This window comes from Cygnus atratus, chromosome 20 (genome assembly GCF_013377495.2).
Source record: "Cygnus atratus isolate AKBS03 ecotype Queensland, Australia chromosome 20, CAtr_DNAZoo_HiC_assembly, whole genome shotgun sequence".
Taxonomy (NCBI): Eukaryota; Metazoa; Chordata; class Aves; order Anseriformes; family Anatidae; genus Cygnus; species Cygnus atratus.
Genome location: NC_066381.1, coordinates 363,535 through 380,522, shown reverse-complemented (window position 1 = coordinate 380,522; position 16,988 = coordinate 363,535). Strand labels below are relative to the sequence as shown.

The following is a 16,988-nucleotide window of genomic DNA, read 5'->3' as shown; positions in this document are numbered from 1 at the left end:
TTTTACAAACACAAGTACATAATGTTTATTTTTTAACTTTCCAATTTATTACAAGTACAGCCCTTAGCAGAACCCCCCTCCCGCCACAAATGACATTTATTTTTAAAAAACATACAGTTCCAAAGGTTGCACTGTGTAGGACCTGCAGAAAATGTTCTCTATTAACAGGACAAAACATAGCCTTCTGAAGGGGACGTGCGAAATACAAACGTCAGTGCTATTCCATGGGGCATGGAGCTGAGACTGGGGAGAGGGGAAGAGGGAAGTGGCTGGAAACCTGTCTAGTCTCGACAGCCATCAACAGTCCAGAACTGAAACAAATACCTGTTAATAAAAAAGTTCACAAAACTAGGCTGCAATTTTTTAATCGAGGATCTCAAATTTATTCTCAAATCACAGGAGCTGCAACAGCTACTTTTGTTTTTCCGTGTTACAAAACCAGTATAGAACAGCACTGTGACTAGTTTGTTCTAAACTGAAGAATTCTATAATAAAAAGTTCAAGCCTTAATTGTATAATCAAAACCTGTAATGATGGAGAGGGAGAGGTGATTAAAGAACATTCTTTTCTTAGAGAAAAGTCAGTATCTCAAGTGGCAGAACCCACTGCTGGGGCCATGGCAGAGCAGCCTCCCAGCAGGACAGAGCTTCCCCACTGGTCAGCCTGTGCGGGACGGTCCTCATGGTGCTGGGGGAGTGCGAGAGAGGTGAGCTAGGGAAGGCGTTACTACAAAAGGAGATGAGAGCATGGCTAGGGAGGGACTGAGAAACCCCCACCAACAAGTCCCCCAGTGTAACTCCAGCTACTGACAGGAAAATGAGTTTTCAGAGGGGGGAAAATATACAGCAAACACAATTTGATATAAACTGTACATGTGCCAAAGCAAGACAACAGTATCTTACAGGTGTTCTTTATACAAGATCACAGCTAGAAACAAGCCACTTTTAATAACTAGAAAATTATTTTAAAAAGTTACACAGAACATGTTTCTGCTGCTCCCCTTGCCCCGGAGCGCCCTACAGGGTGTACAGAAAGACATGCTCTCTGGTATACTTCTGGCACTAGGTTCATCCAAAGGGCTACATGATTGTGTGCTGTTCAAGGTGAGCAGGGAAATCAACTGCCTATTCTCTGCCACTTATGTGTGGAGAGCTGACCTCAGAAGAACTCTTCAGAGCACAACCTCCAGAGATTGCTCCCCAAGGGTGGGGGGGTGGGGGGGAAGCAAGAGCACCTTGAAGCCAATTGTATTAGGATGCTGGTGAAAGCTGTGTCTCTATAAATGTAAGTGCTTGCTCACCCTACACAACCCTTCATTGGGGGCTCAAAAATTAATACCATATAAATATATACATACAAGAACTAGCAGCCCATTGGCCTGATCGCACCCAGTCCATCTGTGAAGCAGTATGATCCCTCCCTGCACCAGCTCAAGGCTGGTTTCTCATCACAGGCAACAGACAGCAGAGGTTCCACCACGCTCCAGTGCTGGCTGCTTGCAGAGTGGAGGAAGTGGCTCGTTCCAAGAAAGCCAACAGCGCCCAAGCTGGAGTAGGCTTCACACACCCCTGCCCCGTCAGGCTTTGGCCAGGCCTTCCCCTTGCCCTCCCACCTTCCCCTCCTAGCAGGACAGACATGTATGAGCTTTGTGTATTTTGCAGGAAGCAGTTAAGTCATCTCTGCTCACTCAATGGATGACCAAATATTTGAGGAAATTGCAGAAAAAATAAAGTTAGGACGGGCCAAAGGAAAGGCTGTATTAATAGAGAAGTGCCTGCTGCTTCCTAACTCCCTTCAGACAACCCATCCTGCTGCCCAGCAGCACCAGAAGGCCTGCTCCAGCTCTGGCTCTCCCCCTAGTCCCCCCCCATCCCTCATTTCTTCCTTTTTCGCCCCCGGGAATGTTCAAGGGGCTCTGACTCACTGTCGCCTTCCTGCTCCTCCAGTCCCTGGCACCTGGCAGAGAGCTTCTTACGTTTCCTGCGTGCATATGTGTGGCCAGGAAGGTGCTTGTGCACCATGTCGATCAAACATTGTTCTGTCTTCTCCAGGCAGGACAGTACGTGACTCCCATTCTGGTTGTAGCGCTCGGCATTGGAGAACACCTGTTTGATGTCAGAGAGGAACTCCTGCACCGAGCGGTAACTGCCACAAGAGCACTTGCTCTGCATAGTCTGGAAGTCCATAGGGTTGCTGATGACCTCAAAGTAATCTTCGGCTTCTTCTGTGGTCACTGGCTCCCTGACGAACGAAGAGCCACAAAGATAGGAGGAAAATGATGGGCCCTGGCACTGCGCAGTGCAGAGCTGTGGGGGTGTGAACCACCCCCACCCCTTCTGCTGAGCAGCAGCCCCAACCTACACCCCCTGCAGTGCCATAGCAAACCCACGAACCTCAACAGTGCTACAGTGTCAGCCCTGTGCTGGCTGCAGTGCTGAAGACAGGAATGACAGCAGCTCATCCTTCTGCCCGGAGTGCTGGCCCAGGCATAGGGACTGGTACACGGCAGGTAAGGCTATTTTGTCTCAGTCAAGCCTCCTACAGAGCACCTGCAAATCCTGGGGGCTGCAGAAAGCACCGATCCCATCCTCCCCTCTCTGGCTCATGGCCTACCACCCTCTGTTATGCCACCTCAGAAGGGCCCCAGGTCTTCAGTCCAGCAGAGGACTGAGAGTATGGTGGTTTCTACTGGAGCAGATTCACTCCGATCTGTAACTTGCTTTTGAAACCCAGGTCTCACAACCAGCAAGTGGATCCAGCAGGACTGCAGCATGGCCATCCCACACCTACACACAGCCCAGGTACAGTCCTGTGCACGTGGAGGAGGAAGCCACCTGCCCTCACCTGAAGGGCCAGCTGAAGCGGTATTTGATCAACTTGCTGAGGATTTCCTCACACTTCTGCAACTCAAGGCTTTGGCGACGTGTCGTCTTCCTTGTTTGAAGGACCTGCCCACACAAAGGAGGGATGCTGTTAAAAGGAGGGGAACCACCATGGGCTGTAGTATTCATTAAACAGTTTCTAGGCCAAAGAAGCTGGTTCTTAGCAGACCTTTTCTTTTCAATTCTCTTGCTTACAAGCCAGTGTCTCTCGGGGTGGGGATATGCAGTACTGCTGCAGAAAAACAGCTCAGCTCTTTCAGATGCAGACATCTTCTACAATAATCGAGAGGCAAACTGCTCTGCTGCAGGACCTTTCATGGTAACAGCCAAGACACATGGTGGCAGCTTGAGTTACAGAATGGGAGCCCCATCCATAAGCTCTGATGGGAATAGCTTAGCTCACAGGCTGCCTGTATTTTCTCCTGGCGCAGCAAGCTTTTTCAAGATAGGTTTAAAAACAACAGGGTCAAAGGAAGCAGCCAAATAATATGGACAGCAAATGGAGAGTGTAAATTCCCTCTCTGAGCCCCTGGTGGACAGCATGTGAGAGGCAGAGGGGGAAGGCACTTGTGCTGCTGTACTGAGGGCCAATTCCAGAGCCTACTCTGCCATTTTAAATACCAAAGAGCAGCTGATACCTCAAGTGCTGCTGTCCGGTACAGAGGCAGAACACAAGGTCAGCTATTTGCCCACAAATCTGTAGGTCAGCCACCAGCACAGGGACATCTCCTCAGCTCTGACCGTACACAGCTCATGAGGCATTGCTCTGCTTACGGTACATCAGAAGGCTCCACAACACAGGGAGCCATTCCTAAGAAAGCTTTGGTCTCTTTCCAGGACAAACAGTAAGTGAAAGAGCCCTAGTCAGAGTTCCTGACCCAGCTGTTCCAGTAAGATTTTTCCCACTTGAACATCTCTCTAAGCAGGCTGTGGCAGTCCATGCTGGGCTTGCTGGTTTGGTTGCCCTCCAATCTGTAACAAACACCAGCTAAAAAGATGCTGCAGATCAGCGCAACCAGCCCACCCCACACCCAGCACAAGAAGCTATGAGCCCAAAGAGCACAATCAAGACCACTCGATAGGAGTGACAGGATACAGCCGCAGCAGATCTGCTCAGCAGACAGACGGCAGAAGCTAGTGACGTGGCCCACGGGGCTAGAGTATCCTCACATATCCCCTGTGGTGCATCCCTCCTCAGGACAAACAGGACAGTATGTGGCAGCTCCACCCCAACTAGCATGCACGCACAAGATTGCTCAGGAGCAGAAGGTTTTATTCTTCAAATGTCAAGTGAAACCTAAGCCAGCCAAATTATGTCCTGGAGGTTGGGGAGTGACCATACGGACAACAACTGCCAGAAAATGGCCAAGGCCGGGGAGTGAGGGTCCTACATTGCTGGCATTCTCTGAACATGCAGGACCCCCTTCAGTCCCCCCATCTCTCTGTAGAGACATATGGATACTATTTAAAAACCCTTTAACAAGCTGCAGGCTGCCTGCTAATCAAGGAGGGACAATGTGTGGAAGCGGCTGGGGAAAGATGTCTGGCATCTCTCTGCTCTGTTTGCACTGGGCCCTTAAGGATATGCCTTCTTTGTTAACCCGCCTCCAGCCCAGCACGGGTTACACAATACAATTCAGGGTATTTCTTCGGGAAGGGGAGGGGAGGAAGTGTGACACCTGTTTCATTTATAACTCATGATGTGAGCAGCCCCCAGGGAGCAATTTGGCTCTTACCAGCTCATCAATGTCTGCGCCGTTGACAGGTGCAGCCCGCTGCTGGGGTCCCCTGGCAGGGTGCAGCGACTGCTTCTTCCTTTGGTGCCTTCCCTGCCTCGAGGAGTACATGGCTGTGCTCTGCTTGCCCCGGGCGGCCTTTCTGGGTCTCACTGAAACACATAAGCCATGGGCTTAGAGGAACGGGTTAACCTGGAAGCAGAGATCACAAGCCTTTTCCCCAAACATACACACCAGGTGTAACTCATAGCACAGAGGAACTACTGAACCCATGGATGAGGGGAATGGCCCAGCTTCTCATCACCATCCTCATCCAGCACATGCCCGTGTCAGCTGTGCTCAATACCCCTCTTCAGATGAAGTACGCACTTCCTGTCCAAAAACAGGCCAATGCTGTCTGGCAACAATCTTCTAACTAAGGGTGGTCACACATACCAGCCCACAGTCCTCTGCTTCTGAGGGACATCTGGGGGCTTCCAGCTACTCTGCCACAGGTATGGCTTTGCTTGCTTCCTGCGTGTTGTAATAGAAAGACCCTCTGCCTGCAGAATTAAGTGCCGAAACCCTAACACATCAAGACTTGAGGGAGGGTGGGAGAAGTAATGCAAGGATAGGCAGTTGTTTTAAATATAACTGCAACATCTTTTTCTGAAAGCACCGGGTACAGAAACCTGCACAACTGCTCTGGTTTCCTGCTGCCCCCTTGCTCCTCAGCCATTTGTGGATGGGTTCTTTTCCAAACATTTATGAGTGGCCCACACAGTGGGATAAGCCAGTTGCTAAGCCCCCCTGGAAAGCGAACTGTGTGCAGAGGGAGTGTCAAGTTACTGCAGCAGGGAGCTGCTCCACGTGCTGCAAGAGGGAAACAATGGGATTTTATTCCCCAAGACCAGGGCTGCTGCATTATGTCCCACAGTAATGTTCCTGCTCATTTGTTAAGTCTCCCTGTCAGAGCCTTACAATGATGGAAATGCAAGCGTGCTGTTCAACTCCCTTGTCTTAAGTTTCTCTCATGACCCCTGTGTATCAGGAGAATATGCTGGTTTTCATCCCCAGCCAAGCTCCTTCCACCTGGTCACAAGTGCTTGAGCAAGCTGCATGCAGCATGCTGTAGCACTTTATCTGCAGCCTCTAATCCAGCCCTGTCCAATAAATCATCTTGCCAGGCTCCCACCGCAGGATAAGTGTGCGTCAGGGCAGTGGGACGTCTGCCTGCTGTCACTCCTGCTTGTGTGTCAAGCAGGAGGCACGTGTTAGATGTCTGACAATCCAATATTCTAAGTTATATCCCTCAGGATAAACGCCACGTGGATTAATGGGACTTCTCTATTAAAACAAAAGTTTTCCACAGTGACCTTTCCATGTCAACGCTCTTTAAAACCAGGAGTTGCATTTAGTGCTTTATTTTTAGTGACTGTAACTCTTCCGCTATTGTTTGGAAACCTTGGCTTTGCTCCTGACTTGGACACGCAACATGGACTGAACACGCTCCAAGTGTGGACACAGATACACCACAGAACAACAAGCAGCATACATAGCTAGGGTATCAGTGAACATCCCTGAAACTAGAATGAAGCAGGGGAATCAAGACTGATAGACACAGATGGAAACCCTTGAAAGAACACGGGATAAGCCTTTGGGTCCCAGTCTCCGAATTTCACCATCTGCCCTGGTTAAGACAGTCTGAAGCTAATTTTATGTTAGTCAAGGACATTTTGACTGAAAGCAAATGCCGGCAGTACACCATTCCAACACTGAGCTTTTCAGCGTACCAAGTTGCCCAAATGAGACAGAGTCAAACTCCCTTACAAACAAAGTGGATACACTCACTAATAAGTGATAAGTGATCACACTGTACACTGGAATAGAGAAGTAGTCACTGAGGAGTCTAGAAAATGCTATTTTATTCCTTTCAGCTGCCCAGGAACGAGCTAGCATGCATCCTGAGTGGCCTCTGTATGCAACTAACAGGTGCTGGCAGTTCAGGCCACACTACACCTTCAATACCGTGCCTTCCCAGTGGAATGGATAGATGAAGTACTGGTCTTACTACTTGAAAAGGGCACCATGCCACCAGAAATCCTGCATTTAAGAGGTTACAACCTGGTGGAAAAGGAAGAAGTAAGGAGAGGGAGCTGTGGTTAAAACTTCAGGAGAATCTACTAACAGTGTTCAGTTTAGCAAAAAAGCTCTCTAGGCACAGACCGTCAGTACCAGTAACAGAAAATGCCATTTAACCCTTCCCTGCTGCAACCTCTGCTGACTGCCAGGCAGTGTATTATTAGCAGTGTTCCCAGGGGAGCAACCAACAGTGAGCAAGAGCTCACTACAGTTTAAATCTCTGTAAGTGCTGTCTTTGTACAAAGGGAAGAGAGCTACTTCCAGCTCCCCGGGTAACATACAACACAACCACAGCCTTTCTTGTGAAATCCCCCAATTTTCCAACAACCTGTTCTGTATGAGGAGAAGTACACGTCTGAAATTGGATTAATTTTTTGGACACTGAAGGCAGAGTCTTAACATTTTCTGTTACTTTCCTGCATGGTCAAAGCCTTACGTTTCAGTCCAGCAACTTCATAATCTTCTTCCTCTTCTTCTTCTTCCTCAGCATCTTGTTCATCAGAAGCTTCCTCACCTTCTTCACTTTCATCTTCATCAGAATCCTCTGCGTAGTTCCTAGAGCAAAGCAAGTAACACATATTTGTTGTACCAGAACCTGGTGTGAGAAGCCCTGGGCCTTCTGCACTGTTTGTTCACACACAGACTTGCTGACCAACTCAATGTGTAAAATAAAACTCCAGACTCAAACCGAAGCAATCTACTGTATTTCCTAGAGTATCAAGCTGTAGCTACAGTTAAAAGGGCACTTCCCAGACTACAATCTGAACATCTGGGCTGAACAATTCCCAGCAGATGAACCTGTGCGTTCCTTCCCCCATCCCAGGCACCTTGACCACTTTATCAAGTATTTTTGATACTGACTGCTATGCACTTACTTCTTCCTGAGAGGAAGTGCTGCTGTTTTACACAGGTCTGCCTGCAGGCCTGGCCTAAGGAATTTCAGATTTTGTATTTTGTTCCTGCTGGAATATTTCCCCATCATCACCTTCCATTGTCATGCTACTTGCATGTGCACTATAGGAAACAGACCTTGATTAGTGCTATTCATAGCTAAGCTTATTACTTTTAAGAACTGATGATCATCAGTTCAGGCTTCTCATGTGCTGATGTTAAAAGCCACAAAGACTCTGCCCAGGAGTTCCAATTTTCTGCAAGTGTTTGTTAAAGCATTTAAACCATAACAAAAAGTAGCATGCATAGGCAGAAGGGGACAAAGGCAAAGCTATTGTGGGAGTCTCAGTCCTCTGGAGAAAGAGGATCTTGAGCAGTAAATGGAATAAGAATTAGCTCCCACAGGAGCAAAAGCAGGGCAAAAGTCTTTGCAGGCCAGCATTTTTTTCCTGCCTCAGCTAGGAATAGCAGAAAGCAGATAAGACAGGTGTTGCTCCACCTGATGGCTGTCATCCAGGAGCCAAGCAGCTTGCAGGTGACTCCACCACATCAAAGTAACTATGATCTCAGGCTAAAACAGCTGCATTAAGGCCCTGTAATTTTTGTACTAGTCTGATGAACTCATAAATGGTGCCCAGGGAGCTAAGTAATACTTTCAAAGCTGTGCACCACCTGCACACTACAAGCTAGTACTCCTCTTACTGTGCTGCCACTTTGTAAGGAAGAATCAGTTGACTGCTTATGCATCAGGTGTCATTTGATAGCCTCATCTTGCTGACAAGCATATAGGTGCAGCAGAGTCACAATTAGCTTACTTTGTAAGCAAAAAAATACATTTTGCATACCGTTAACTTTCAGCCTGCAATTCACAGAACAATTCAACCCCTTGCTGTCAGCAGGCAACTACTCAATTCTGCTGCACAGAACAATTTTGATTCCTCCTCAAATCATGTTCTCTCTGAAGTCAATAAGGGCTCTTGCCTTAAGGTGCCAATGTTCATCAGGTCCAGAAAACTGACAAGGTGGCATTTCAGAGTTTGATTTTTAAGTCACCCAGTAGGGTTTGAGCTGCAGCCTGGAATAATGTCTGCTTTAATTAGACAAGGCCACAAGAGTAACTTAGCTCAGGGGACTACAGAGCTGTAGCACTACCAACTACACTCCCACGTAAAAGCAACCCAACAAGTTGCTCAGTCAAACAAAGCAACAGTCTTTATTGCGTAGAATCTTGGTTCATGTTTTGTACATGCTTCCACTGCCACATTGAAGTTACTTATTAAAATGACTGAAGTTGTCATGGGTCAGTACAACACAGGTGTGCTAAAGTTACAGCCTGAAAAAATTGCTTTTCTATTGTTCCAGTGCTATTGAATTAACTTGACTATTTCGATCCTTTTAAAGAGGCTGTTAAAGGCTTTTTGTGTTATTTTGTGAAAGCATGGCTAGAACTCTGCATCAGTGATAGCAGGAAGGAAAGGAGTGCCACTTACCTGCCCCGTGAACCGCGCCTGGCAGTGGAAGGCTGACAAGCTGGGCACTGCCATTCACCATCTGGTATCTCATAGAGTGCCGGTCTCAGACAGAACAGGTGGAAGGCTTTGTTACACTCATCACACAGGATCAGCTTGTCATCCTCACCTAGGAGAGCGTAACTAACTTGTAACCGAGTGTCACAGCCTTGCTCAACCTGTGATGCAGAAACTGCCACAGGGCTAGAGATCAGAAAGCAAGAGAAAGACACAAAATGCCCTCTGATGACAGGGACCCTTCCTCTCAGTTTCCACACTGCAGTGGAAACAAGCAGCATTTGAATTAAATACAACAATGTAAAGTCCCTCAACTCAAATGAAATCTTTGCAGGGCAAAGGCAAAGGCAGAAACCTGCCAAATACACTCCACCCAGACTAAATCCCAAACCAAACACAGGGAAAGAATTATGCTGCAGAGATGCCCAAGAGCCTAGCAAGAAGCTAGGAACGTAACCATTCTTATTCTAGCCTCAATCTGATCAACTTGCACAGCATCTTCTTTCTACTTAGGGCAGCAAGCCCACAGGGAAAAAAAAGTGTATGCAGCAGAACTAGTTTCTCTGTGCTTCTCAGTGATGCAGGGAAACAGGAACATAGTCCTGAGGCAGTTATTTCATTTACTGAGAAAAAAAATAAAAATAATAATAATGCAGAGAGCTTGACAGCATGTCTCTAACATCCCGGTTTTCAAGCTCTGTGAAACTCTAGTCTGTTAGTCTCAGGTAAGCCCCCCCTTACATCTGCCTAGACTTCCCTTCTCAGCAGCAGACAGGACAGTTTACGCATTGGTTTGGAAGAGGCTCCATAGTGAAGAAGGACATTCCACCAATTCATCTCTCATTTCTTCAGAGATGGACAACATAGCTTTTTGGTAAACAGAAGTGGCCTACCATTCCCCCAGGGGTCTGTCTGCTGCTACTGTTTCAGCAAATACAGAATGACACAAAAGCACACGATGAGGCAGAAGGTGCTACCAAGCTCTTTTCTCCAAGCTTCCATCCAAAAGGAGGTTTTGGCAGAACAATCACTAGTACTCCTCTACTGGTGACACACTCCCTAGCTTTCCCCTCCACCTGCAGGACTCCAAAGCCCTTCATCATGTCAGGCACACAGAGAAGATGGTCTCTTGTCACCTGTTCGGGTACTTCCCCAGCCTTACCAGAGCAGCAGCCAAAGGCAGATAGATTCATTTCTCTGCTCTCGCACAAGAAACATTTTGCTTCTTCTAGCTTAGGAAGCAGTTCTACTTCCACTCTAGCCTCAAACTAGCATCATTCCACTTCTCTCTCCTATTGAGTTACAAAGCACATTAATCTTCCTAACCTCTTCTTGCTTGTTCCTTCTGTAAGAGATAGGAATAACTGACAAGGCTCAGAGACCCACAGACCATTCCAACTCAAAAATTAAACAGGGAAATGGACAGGGGCACAAAAGTTCCCAGAAGTATTTGTAGATGACTTGTGTCCAAGTACCGTAAATATTTAGGGAATAGCAGCTCTGCAATGTTCTGCAAGACTTTTTACTGGTTTCGTAAGAATGGTTTATTGGAGTCAGGGTCAAATGCTTCTGTGAGATCAATGCTTCTGTGCAAATCCTCATTTTTAAAACTCAGAATACAGCCAAAGCAAGTGACAACAACATGGGCATGTTGCCTAAGCAGGGCATGGAGAGGTGTCAGCGTCCGACTGTTACGCAGGCGGGGGGCAGGAATGCATACCTTTTTTGCGACACACTTTGCATCTGGCATTCTCTGCCGACATATCCCACTTGATACAGGCATCCAGCATCCCGAGCAGCACATGCATACGGGAGAAGGTCTGGGCCTCACGGATTGCTGTCTTCCACTTCTCCATGGCTGAAGCAACCTGCAGACAGACCTAACAACTTACAACGAAGCACACAGACACACCTCACTACAGTCTGAAGATGTTTTTAATATCCTTTATCTGGGGCCCTTAATAACGAAAACTCAACTTTATGTTTCTTTCCTTCTCTATAGCCTCTGCAGTCCTATTTGTGGTTCATCCATAATCAGCCTTACTGGATTAGACAATTTGTTCATAGTAGTACAGCCCTTCTGCAGTTTATGGCCAAGATGAAACAACCTATGTGAACTGCACCAAATTCTTATTCTGAAAATCTAACCCAAATAATCAGCAAGCTAAGAAATTAAAAAGCAGAAATCTAGCACTGTAAAATGTGGGATGAAAGTCAGTAGACGGCAGCACCACTTGAGCGTGGTGGATTGGAGCAGCCTGTACTGCCCTCCAGTGGGTACTGCAGAGAGGCTCGAGCCCATCAGCAAGATCCACCGCTTGGTCCTCTGAGCTGCTCAGCTGGGAAAGCAGACTGTGATAGAAACTACTACCAGATTTGACAGCCCCAAATATGAAAACAGCACCTTTCCTGAGACAAGATGACCTCAGCACAAGTGAAATCCCATAACTAGCTGCAAGCGAGGATGAGAGCGTTAAATCTGAGATTTACACCTAGTCTGCACGTAGCAAGCTTCATATGAAACCTCAAACTCAGCTCTGACGGTTTAGAAAAAAACATTACAGTGGATCGGAAATGCACCAGAACAGAGAAGTAATCCAGAGCCACTGCATGTTCAACTCAAATATTAATCCTCTGCTTTTTAACAATGAGGTGATGGCCTAGACATGACAGGGACATAATAGGACTCAAGTTAGTGTTCTAACACAGGAGAATGAAAAAACAAACACTGAAGTGTCAGATGGGAAAAAACTAAACTCTGCAGCTGACAGCAATTTGGGAGCCAAACAAAACCCAGGAATTTTGCAGAGTTGCACATTCTCCTCCCACTGAATTTGAGGAAGCACAGTGTATATTAGATGTTTGGAAAAACAAACTGATCTAATAAGCCAACATCCTTGCTGCCATTGCTAGTGTAGAACCTGGAGCCCAAGACATTCAAGACAAACGGAAACCTCCATAGCCTGCTGTGGCCGATTACACAGTGCTGTGCTATTTCTTTGCAGAACATTGTTGAGGTGCTTCACATACTGTGTAATTGATTTTCCAAGTAACTGTTCCATGGGTTTTGCTCTTAACATACTGGGTAACTGCTGGGCCAAGATAAATCTGCAAAAGCTGTTGGCACGTTTTGCTTAGATTTCTCTCCCCAAGCCTATGGAATTTAACAGATTTTCAGCCTTGCTTCCCAAGCATCATGAGACTCAGGCATTTTAGCAGTACCATTATCAAGGGAGTTCAAATTGCCAAGTAGGCAAAACAGAAGACTGAAACAAGTTACTTAAATAACCTCCCAGCTGGAAGGGAGTGTTCTAGCACAGAAAACAAAAGCAAAACAAAACAAACGACAACAACAAACTACCAGAGGCAGCCTCAGTCACATTTCAACTTGAGAGTGACAGAAAATGTCTACTTTGGTAAAGCTAGGAAGCCTCTCATCTGGTATCCTAAGGACAGTAAGAGAGAAATCCCTCTGAACAGCTGACACCACAAATGCTTGGTTGTGAAGCTGCTCTGAGATAGTCTGCTATCAGGGCCTGGTGCACTCCAGTGATACAGGTGAAAAGTGCTCCCCAGCCCGCTCCTTTGTGAACATTCCCAACCAGCAAGCAGCAGGGGTGGATAACCCACCCATGTTCTCATTATGCTTAGGCAGTTGCACTCATGACACACCGCAACAGTTCCCTTTGCTAATTCCCTGTCCTGTTGTAGGGCAGTGCAGAGTGCTACCACCTCCTGACGTGGGCACATTTGCACAGACTCGGAGGCAAAAGATAGATTTTTCAGAAACTGCCATAAGCCAGGTCGACATTGCAATCTTTCACCACTCAGCAGCGGTGCTCTCTAGCTACGTAGCCGAGCCAGCAGGAACCCTTAGTATAGACAATTATGTCAGCAAAGGGGTGCCTGTTAAGCCATAACTTGCTTCTCACAGGGAAAATGAGACAGAACGATGCCACAAGACTGCAATTTCTCTGGTGTAGTCAGCAAGCACACCAAGGTTTTTCCAGTACAGCCATACTATATTATATCCACTGTGTACTCTCAGTGCAATTCTGGCTCTAAAAGACTTCAGAATTATTGTCCTGTACAGGAGACTTGTTTTTAAAAGCCTACCAGTCAGGCTTCTTCAACAGATAACTGCCTCTAAGATCTGGGCTGCTCTTTTAAGGTCATGTATAACGGTTTTCTGCAATGGCAAAACGAAAGCTTATTCCATATAATCTGAGGTAAGGAAACAAACAAACAAGCTGAACATTCCCTGTGCAACCATAATTGTCTAGGAAACTCTGAGCCAGTTAAAGAAGTCACTGCACTATGTAAATGTTCCAGAGACATCAGCGCAACAGAAAAGCCAGTGCTCCAGAGGGGAATCTGCAACACCACACACTTGGGCTGGCAATACTGAAATCTATGCCATGCTGCTATAAGGCTGAGTTGTATAACAAAGTATGCAGCCACATTAGACAAACTGGGTAACACTAGAAAAAGTAGTAAGTTATTTTGAATTTAAGTCCTGCAATATTCAGAAATCCTACTGTTCTAGCTGGTTTTCAGATGAAGAAATTGCTAATCAGTATGTTTCAGTCATACAGAGCATTTTGTCTAACCAGGCTACTGTAGCTGGAAATTATGAAATTGCTAAAGTGAAGCAAATTCCAGAGACCTGGCCTTGCTACAAAGAATGATGCTCTGCAACCACATCATCAAGTAAGAGAGCAAATTTCTAAGGTAGAATGGAGAAACTAATCAAACACTCATGATTAAAACGGACCAATTTCCTGACAAATAAGAACTCAGGTTTGAAGTCTAACATAGCTTCAGTATTAGAAGGGAAGTGACAAGGGCTACTCAATACAGAACTCACATGGCTGAATTACTATCCATTTAGATATTGTAGTAAATCTGATGTTACCCTTGAAGTACACCCTACACATATAACCCTTACAGTTACAGCTGTTAAGACACCTGAGAGTAAAGCACAATATGGTGTTGCTGTAGATAAAGGAAATGTCAAGATCCAGATCCTTTCTGTCCCAGAGATTACTGATTTTTATAGCTCTGTATCCTGCTGAGGGCTTTGAGGACAGGGTAGCCTCCCATACTCGTTATATTAAGGACCTGAAAATTCAACAAAGTTAATAAAATTTGAATACTTCAGTACAGCTGAAGAATGTGAAAATTTCTAGTGTCTATTCAAACATCCTGCTAACACGGCAATGCCACAACATAAAGACATAGTGTTCAAACAAGGGTTCAGCGTATGCTGACAAGAGCTTTTAAAACAGAAATGAAAAGAACAACCAACACTAGTCAAGCATCCATCATTTAATTTCAACCTGCTGTTGTTTTTAACCTGCTGTTCCAGTTCTGGTCTTGTCTACTTCTGCTTACGTCTAAGTATCCCCAACACTAGTATCCCTCATAGGATGAAATACTGGTACAGCTCATCTGCCTGAAGGACCCTACCAAAGCCTCTGCAGTTCCCCTCCATGCCTTCTCAGCTTTGATTTGGGAGGCTACGCCTGTACCCCCACAATACCACTTCTCTCATGCAGGCAACATAAAGCTCTTTCACCCAGATGTCCACACAAGTTGCGTGTAGCCCCCAGTTTGGCATCTTCTGTGGGTGTCTCTATACATAACAAGACTTGTGCATCTTCTTGCGTAACACTGATATGTACCCGAACCTAACTCCCTCACAGTCACCAAAATCTCAGCATGTTGCTCTTCCTTTTCATGGAAGAAAGGCGTTAAGCCGCCATCAGTCCTCTCTAATGGATACAACTCCTGCTAAGTTCTCTAAAAATGCTTTGTAATATGCTTTTATTCAAGTATCCAGTTTTTGTGAGGAACTCCCCCCAAGAAGTCAAATACTTGACCCATTTCCTGTTCATAGAGAGAACATTAACTGCAGTTACACAGTACGATTTTTACTTTGGTTAATACCTTTACTTCTCAAAATAACCAGGGAACATCTGGCCCCATAAACAAACCCATCGCACTCTAAACTTGCAATGGGGAGAAGCTGCACGGGATTTAGTACCAGATGAAATGTAATACAACTCTTCTTTAAGCAGGAGCACTACAAGACAGAAACAGAGCCCTGAAATGAACAATACCTTAGCTTCTTCTGCCATTTTCTTGTCTTCATCAACCTCCTCAGCCTTGGCAACATAGTCCTCTCCTTGATGTTTCCTTCTCTTCTGCTTGGGGGCCATGAAGCCTTGCAGAAACTTCTTAATAACACCAGCTTGGAGTGCAATCACACACTCTCCAAAGTCCTTCAAGCTCTCTAGTGAGTATATCTGATAGAAAGAGCATACAATCGCTTAACAGTTGGATATCAATCTCTGCACTTTTTTAGGTGGTTTTGTCCTGCAAATGGATATGTGGGATACTTAATGCAGCGTTGCTAATCCCACACTTGATTATGGAATCAGCATATTACCGCTGCTTCTGCTGGAGTTCACACACAGCATACACGCATTCACGTACAGAACATGAATGCTTATGTCAGTTCAGAAAAAAGCATGGTGCTTTGGGGTGTGTGGAGCGGAAGCAATTCTTCCATTCCCTTAGTCACTTCACTTTTCCAATCATTCACTTAACACTGAAGGTCCCATATAGAAAAAGAAGTTTCTGCAGTGACTCAGAATGTAATTTAACACATTATTAACCATTCCAGGACAGACACTGTCATCTTTTGGTACAGGAGCATACAGTAGTTGTAAGACTGTGTATTCTACCTATACCCATGATAGGTTTACCATGTCCTAAAGACACACAACACACCAAGAAATGCTCATGTGATTAACGCCAAACTAGCCAGCACACAGTCATCCTTTACTTCAATGCATAGTAACTTCCTTGTGCTGACATACCCACCGACAGAACGTCCTTTAACTTCTGGAAGTGGAGCACAAACATTATCCCAAACCTAAAGTGGTCTGGATTTCTGAAAATTGCCAAAACAGAAAATTGCTGTCTCAATAAAAACATTCTGGCTACAGCTACAAGCAGCTACAAAGAGCTCTGCTAAAGCTTTATAAAGAAATCCCCCACCAGATGAGGGAAACAGGACAACTTCACAGCTGTGCAGGACACCTACCTTCGAAGTTATAATTCACCTACACCAAAAGGACCTCAAGCCAGCAGCTACGTAAACTTGAAACACCAGTTAAAAAAAAAGAGAGCATACACAAGAAATTTGATTTTCCTGATCCTCTTTTTAAAGGAGAACCAAAGAGTCAAAACCTTCCAGAGATAGTATGAATAGTATGATAGTATGAACTCATGTTCGTCTTTCCTAGTACTACTTTGTTCACTCACTCTTGCTTCAAATTCTGGTGTCACATCAACATATCCCAGCCCTCCTTTCTGCAGACGAGTTGCGACCTCAATTAGATCACTTCGGAGGTAGTTCAATAGTTCTTGGTTGCCGTCACAGGATTTGAGGCCCAGGTTCTGTTTCCGAGCCAAATGGATAGAATGTGTGATGTCCTGATACCTGGAAAATCAAGAAAAACCTTTGAATACATGCAGACCAGTGTCTTGTGAGGGTGCTGGGGCATTCAGTGATCTACACGCTCCACCAGTGCAGAACGTTCTTTGAAAGATGCTTTAACGCACATGGCAGTTCTGCTTCTGTGGGTAAAACAGCACTGCCTTTGCTTCCAATTGCAGGGAGCAACTTAAAGAGTGATCAAACCTCTTTACAATTTTAAGCTTTGCTTATCAAGTAATATTTGCAATATCATCTAAGAAGGAACAATTTCTCAGTACCCTCCCCTCTTCAGCAGATGCTCAATCAAAGCAAAGTGCTGAATGCT

General features: G+C 45.7%; 1 protein-coding gene across 1 annotated transcript in view; it reads right to left on the bottom strand.

The window, feature by feature from the left end:
• Positions 1-16,988, bottom strand: part of BAZ1B (bromodomain adjacent to zinc finger domain 1B) — a 52,713-nt gene continuing 35,725 nt past the window's right edge. Inside the window, exons 12-19 of the mRNA XM_035559102.1 lie at positions 16,489-16,666; positions 15,279-15,464; positions 10,877-11,024; positions 9,121-9,268; positions 7,176-7,294; positions 4,619-4,770; positions 2,845-2,948; positions 1-2,241 (exon numbers count right to left, since the gene is read on the bottom strand). Of these exons, the coding sequence (XP_035414995.1) occupies positions 1,875-2,241; positions 2,845-2,948; positions 4,619-4,770; positions 7,176-7,294; positions 9,121-9,268; positions 10,877-11,024; positions 15,279-15,464; positions 16,489-16,666 (1,402 nt within the window). The 3' untranslated portion in view covers positions 1-1,874. The remainder of the gene's footprint in view (positions 2,242-2,844; positions 2,949-4,618; positions 4,771-7,175; positions 7,295-9,120; positions 9,269-10,876; positions 11,025-15,278; positions 15,465-16,488; positions 16,667-16,988) is intronic.